Here is a 6,622-nt window from a genome sequence, read left to right on the forward strand (position 1 = left end):
GAATGACCAGCGACATCACCTCACCAAGCTGCTCGCCACACATTTGAGCACAAAGTGCCTCCTGATGTAGAATGCAATGAAAACTTAGGATGGGTCTATTTTCATGTTCATGAAGAAGCGCTACAAATCCTCTGTTTTTCCCCACCATACACGGAGCACCATCAGTACACACCGAAATAAGTTTATCCATCGGTAGATGTTTTTCTTTAGTGAACTCAATGAAGGCCTTGAATAAATCCTCCCCTCTTGTTGACCCTTTCATTGGCAAAACAGCAAGACTTTCCTCATGCAGTGTGTTACCTTGCAATCACACTGAACTGGGATAAATGGCTTACGTCTGTTGACTTATCAAAAGCAGGGGAAAAGTATGGCGCTGCATTTATGTCCTTCACTTGCGTTTCCTCCACTTGATGGCGCTGTATTTATGTCCTTCACTTGTGTTTCCTCCACTTGATTTGCCATCATGATGGTACGATCGTGAACAGTATTTGCTGACAGAGGTATATCTTTTATTCGTTTGATTATCTTATCTTTATCCGAAAAGTCGTCAAAAAGTTCAAGCATGAATGTTTTGGCATACTTGCCATCTGTGAATGGCTTTCCGTTCCTCACTATTGCTAAAGAATCAGCAAAGCTAGCCGAATTCCAGTCACCTTGTCGGGTCCATACACGGAGTTGCTGCTGACTAGCTTGCACTCTGCACAGTAGCTCTTGGCATGCTTTCTTCCTGCTGTCCCCTGCTGGATATTTCGATGCAAATGTAGCATGGCGTGTGTCGAAGTGCCGCTTTATATTTGACCGTTTCATCGATGAAATTTTATCATTGCATATTAGACACCACGCAGAACCTGCTCTCTCTCCACAAAGGCAAATTCCTCTGTCCATTCGTGCTGAAATGTACGGTACTCATCTTTTTTTCTTTTCGCCAACTTCTTCGTCAAAAGGGTTTGCTCTGTATAAATTAGATAGCTGACTGTTTGATTAAAAGGAGGGAAGTTTACTCTTTGACCTCACAACGACCCGTGTAGGCTACAGCATTATCCAATAAAAGTAGAGTTTTGGTGTCGGACCCTCCTATACCCAGAAGGACAGCTGGGATTGGCTCAGGCCACCCGCAACCCTGAACAGGAGCGGTAGAAAATGGATGGATGGATTAAAATGCATGAGAATGTTTTATATTTTGAACGTTATTTTTAACACTGATTTCTGTAATGTTTTACTTTAAAATGTCAGCGGAATCATTCATTACTTATCCTGTTAAGAAATGTCAGCTAAGATTTATCTGCGAGCCAGATGCAGTCATCAAAAGAGCCACATCTGGCTCGCGAGCCATAGGTTGCCGACCCCTGCTTTAGGTCTATACACTGTGAAAAATGTCCCTGAGCCTCATGTGATATCGTCGTATCCGCTGTCTTAACAACAGTCTGAAACAGAGAAACGTTCTGTCCTGATTGTTGCTTTCTGTTCTTTTCCCATCATTCTCTTGTCTTCTCTTTTTGCAGCGATCCACAATGCACTCCCCCAGCAACCATCAAGACCTAGCAACCGTGCAGCACCACTCCCTCCCAAACCCTCTCAGCCTCCCCCATCCTCACTCCCCTCTCTGCCTCCATCCTCTTCACCTCAACTTCAGCCCACGCTTCCCCTCAACCTCCCCCAGCCCGTCCCCCGCCCTCGCGTCCCTTCACCCACATCACATGGTATCTTGGGTACCCTCTCAGCACAGCCTCCCCAGGCGCTGCTGGAGGGCGATGAAGAGCCAACACCCAACAGTTCTGAAATGCCGCCCCTAAGTCAAGTCCACAACTTCCTGCAGTCACTCCAGGTGCGACCCACCATGCAGACACAGCCGCTGCATGTACACACGCATTCGCCTGCGCGTGGTGCCCCTCAGCTGGTGTCAATGCATACACAGGCTATGGTGACAGCCACCCCCTCCCTGACCCAGAGACATAGCTCGGGCCACGCTCACATGCAGCAGTCAGTCCCACATATGCACATGTCAGCGTTGCAGCAGCAGCAGAAGGGAGTGGCTCTGCAGCAGAAGGTACAACAGATGCAGCAGCATCAACAACAGCCATCACCACAGAGTAAAGCAGAGCCTTTCTCATCAGGTGAGATGCATATTTATAGACAATGTAGTGGTTCCCAAACTGGTTCTGGAGGGCCCAAAATAAAGATGATGTGTCACAAGATGATCAAAGGTTGCATAAATATTTGTTTTCTGGTTTTTCTCTTTTTTTTTCTTGTCCATGTGATAAACTGGACACGTTTACCTCTTTGAGGTCTGTAAAAGCCTTTAAGTAGACAAAGCTTAAATGTAAGCTGCTATAAAGTAAAATGTGGGAACCTGTGATTTAAGATGTGCATGAACAGCAGTGTTTCCATCAGAAAAATGTCCAGGCATAGTGGCAAGAGGATGCACACGATGAAATTCTTTGGTTTTTTTTTATTCCTCACACAGCACCAGACTTTTGGTTTAACCTAGTTTAATGCATTCTGTGCCATACCTGCATTTGGCCATGTTGTGGTGCTAACCTCTTCTCAAAGGATCAGTGAGACCTGCAGGATGAGCATGGTGTGTGTGTGTGTGTGTGTGTGTGTGTGTGTGTGTTTAGTTTAGTTTTTGTTTTTCGTAAATAATCATATTGTAGATGTCACAGCACATTTAAAGTAAATGAAATAAATGATGGAATATTTGTGATTACCTTCTGTTTTTCTAGGTTGCCTGCATGAGAGCCCCTCTCCCCTGATGATGCATTCTCCTCAGGTGCCTCAGTTCCACACAATGGGACAGCAGTCACCCTCACAGACCAAGAAACATGTGAGTGATCCACCTATGACTTTATGCTGTGTGTGTAGCCAAACAAATATCTGCTATGTTTACATACAGTAAGAATGCATTCTGAGCCACTTAGAGGTTAGAAAGGCACGGATGTAGCAAGTAAATGTCATACACTTCGATGCTGAAAATGGAAAAATGTTGTTTTGATTATTGGTAACAGACTGTCCCTCTGTAGGAGCAGAGGTCCAACCTGGTAGGGGTGAAAGAAGAGAAGCCTTCCCAGTCGCCAGTTCAGCCCCCATCACCCTTTAGCCCGGCCACGCGTCAGGACGCACACAAGCCCGACAACAAACACAGTGAGTACTAAAGGGTTTTTAATATCTGCTTTACAGACCATCATATCTTTGGCTAAAGAGTCGTAAAAATAAATTGCCTAGATTTTGGTGGGTGAATGTTGAAGTGTATATTCTCTGCTTCTCTGCTGTTGTAATTAAAAAGTGATGTGTGGCAGCGCGACGTGCAGTCATAGTCAGTTACTTTGAATTCAGAATGAATGTGTCTGCTTCCTTCCAAATAGATCTACAGCCACCTTACAGAAGCATTATTGCTTATGAGCTCATCCTCAGTATGTCTAGTAAATCACTCTTTATATGTCTGGCAGGATTAGATTTGAAGCCACTGGATAGTTCTCGCCTTGGTTCTCGCCTCCCAGACTCCCCAGCCCCACCCTGCTCCCAGCAAGATGACAAAATCAAGCAAGAGCCCAAAACTCCCATCGCTCCTAAGAGGATACAGGTGAGATGAGAAAATAATGGCCACGTTAAACTAGCTCCCCCTGCTGGTTAATCTGTTTTCTCTCCTTGTATTTTCTGGCAGTTTTCTCACCTGCCATTTTCGACCCCCACAACCCTTTTTTGGTCACTGTTGTTTTCCCAGGATGTGAAGTTAAAGAATATGGGTTCTTGGGCCAGCCTGGCTCAGAGGTCCCAGTCCACACCGGCTTCCTCTGTGCGTTCTTCCAGCGACAGCTTCGAGCAGTTCAAACGTGCCGCAAGGGAGAAGGAGGAGAGAGAGAGGCAGCTGAAAGCACAGGCTGAGCAGGCCAGGAGAGAACAAGAGAAACTACGGTAGGTGGGAGGAAAAGGGAGAAGTGTGTGGCAGGGAAAGCAGAAGGGAACAGTGTGAGGAGGAGGACATAGAGCAGGGATGTGCAATTCTGGTCCTCGAGGTCCTGCCCTGCTTGTTTTCCAGCTATCCCTGCCCACTGTTGATTACCCGGATCAGGTGTGTTCACTCAGTCAGAAGCTGGAAGATGCCACCTTAGATGAAGGTGGCGTGAGGAAGGACAAAGTGAATTGGGATCTTCCAGCTTCTGACTGACTGAACACACCTGTTAAATGTCTCACTCGGTAGAAATCTAAAGGATTAAAAATGTGATGCGTTATCTGACAGAAATGCAGGGGCGCCAATATTTTTGGTCATGACTGTATATAACTCAATATATGTCCATCCTGAAATATGTGGTATTGGTTAGCGTTTAATTATGTTCCATCATCAACACAATACTCACTGGAGCTAACAGACCAGCTGCAGCCGCCTGTCTGACACTTGTTTTTGATTTCAGCCGTGATGACGAGGACACCATGGAGCAAGCTCGTCGAGCACAAGAAGATCCCCGCCGGCGCCAGGAGCAGCAATCGCCACTTGCTCCCACTCCTCCAGCGTCAACCCCGCCCACTCACCCCCCACAGCCCCCCCCCACACAGCCACAAGCCACTTCCTCAGCTGTGCAGAATGCTCTCGATCAGCAGAGGGAGCTGGCACGCCGCCGCGAGCAGGAGAGGCGCAGGAGAGAGGCAGTACGCATAGATCGGTCAAATAGAAACCCTGGTTTATTATTTTAAAGCCTAGTCTCTAATGCTCCTTTTTGTTCTCTTCTGCAGATGGCCGACACCATCGACATCAACTTCCAGAGCGACCTGATGGCCATTTTTGAAGAGAACTTATTTTGAGAGGGAAAAAGAGGGTGATGGGAGAGAGAGGGGGAAGGACCTATAGACAAACACAAGCAGATTTAAAATATGCGTATAAACCACAATGCTCTGATACACATGGACGCTGCTCACACAAATGCACATCTACACAGACCTAATAGTAACTGTCCCTTTCTCTCAGTAGTTGAAACAGCTGGCTTGTGTCATGTAAATGAGAGGGGGGGGTGGATGTGAAATGGAAATAATTGACCCTCTTTTTTCCAACGTCAGATATGTTTTGGTGTCTGACGCAGAGTTTATGGATGTTCTGGGTCTCCAAAGACATCTGGTTGAAAATGGACATTGAAATGCAAAATGGAAAGGAGGGGACAGAACCTTTACATTAAAAAAAAAAAGAATAAATGGCTGTGATGATGATTATTTAATTCAAGAATTTAAGTGAACATTAAGAAAACCATGTTCTTTAACGTGTGAGGGGAGGGAAGCGGGTTGAAAAGGAACAGGTGAACAAAATACAGACAGATCACTTTTTGTTTTTTTCCTAACTCCAAATCTCATCTCTCTGTTATTTTACTTTCAGCTGGATTCTAACTGAGTGGTGGGTGGTAGGGGTTTGTCAGGCTCAGCGGTCATCTGAGAGTCTGTTTTCTCAGGACACAGTGGGAATGAAACCTCCCCGGCCACAGTCACACACTTTTTAAGACATCCTTCCTCCCTTCACTTCCTGCTGCTTCTCTCTTCAATCAGACAAAGAGATGGTGGCATCAGTGTTGGTGGTCTGTGTAGGAAGGACCAGTGGGATTTTGAACATTTTGCGTGTCCTTTGCCTTAGCGCACTGGCCTGTAAACTCACGACCACACCCTACAAATGAAACATATTATAAATAGATACATGAATATATATATATAAATATATATTATATATGACTCAAGTCAAGGGAAAAGAAGAAGAGGGATTTGGATAGCGGGGAGCAAAGGTCATCTGTGTTCATCTCTGAGCTCTGGTTTTGATTTTGTAAAATTTACTGTAAAGAAGAAACTTTTTTATGATTCTGTTGAGAGGATTCTTTCGTCTTGGTCTCTCTCATACCTTTTATGTTTTTTGTTTTTGTCAATTCTATGCCAAAACCAAACTGAGTGCTGAAAGTTCATTCACTTTTTTACATGTACAATGCATCTTCTTTTCACTTTATATTAAAGGCTATGTTTTTATTGCTATTTAATTTTCCTTTATCCCCTTTAAATCTGACGTTATGCAGTAGTTTGCTCTGTAATAGTCTGAAGAAGCGGTTCCAACATCATCACTGCTTCACTAGCCCCCATCATTCTGTTGTTGTTCTGTATTTGCACTTAACTGTTTTATTATTTTATCTTCTGTCTTTCTTCTCTTCACGTACATTTTTTCCCTTTTCTTAGTCGTCTTGTCCAGCCTGTCTTCTCCACAGCTTCTACAGTCTGTATAATAGCTGCCTATTTGTCATTCTGTCATTTAATTTTTATTTTTGAAACATTGTGGGATGTTGTGTGCCATTGTGTTTTTGTGGAAGCAGGGGCGTATTTAAGGTTTCCATAGTTTGGCCCAGAGATCCTGAGTGTTTTCTGTTCTGTAATCACTTTTTTAAAAACGTTTCATTCATTCATTTCATTTCCTTTTTCATATTTGACTGTTTGAGTTTATTTTGTTTTCTTTTCCTTTGCTCTTTTATTTTGATTTTAGTTTACCCAGAACAACCTGTTGGTATGTTGGTGAGTGAGGCATTGAGGTCAATAGATTCATCTTGTTCAGATTATGGAGTACAACATCTTTTTTTAAGAAAAGTATTAAAATAATATTTTAAAAAAA

General features: G+C 44.1%; 1 protein-coding gene across 1 annotated transcript in view; it reads left to right on the forward strand.

Annotated features, from left to right (window-relative positions):
* The window catches only part of LOC109972150 (bromodomain-containing protein 4-like), a 22,712-nt gene extending 16,137 nt beyond the window's left edge, over positions 1–6,575 (forward strand). The window contains 7 exon segments of the mRNA XM_020620826.1: positions 1,503–2,114; positions 2,724–2,824; positions 3,021–3,141; positions 3,447–3,580; positions 3,722–3,912; positions 4,410–4,644; positions 4,729–6,575. Coding sequence (XP_020476482.1) covers positions 1,503–2,114; positions 2,724–2,824; positions 3,021–3,141; positions 3,447–3,580; positions 3,722–3,912; positions 4,410–4,644; positions 4,729–4,797 — 1,463 coding nt within the window. The 3' untranslated portion in view covers positions 4,798–6,575.
* Positions 6,576–6,622: the final 47 nt, after the last annotated feature.

Source organism: Monopterus albus, unplaced genomic scaffold (assembly GCF_001952655.1).
Source record: "Monopterus albus unplaced genomic scaffold, M_albus_1.0 scaffold249.1, whole genome shotgun sequence".
Classification (NCBI taxonomy): Eukaryota; Metazoa; Chordata; class Actinopteri; order Synbranchiformes; family Synbranchidae; genus Monopterus; species Monopterus albus.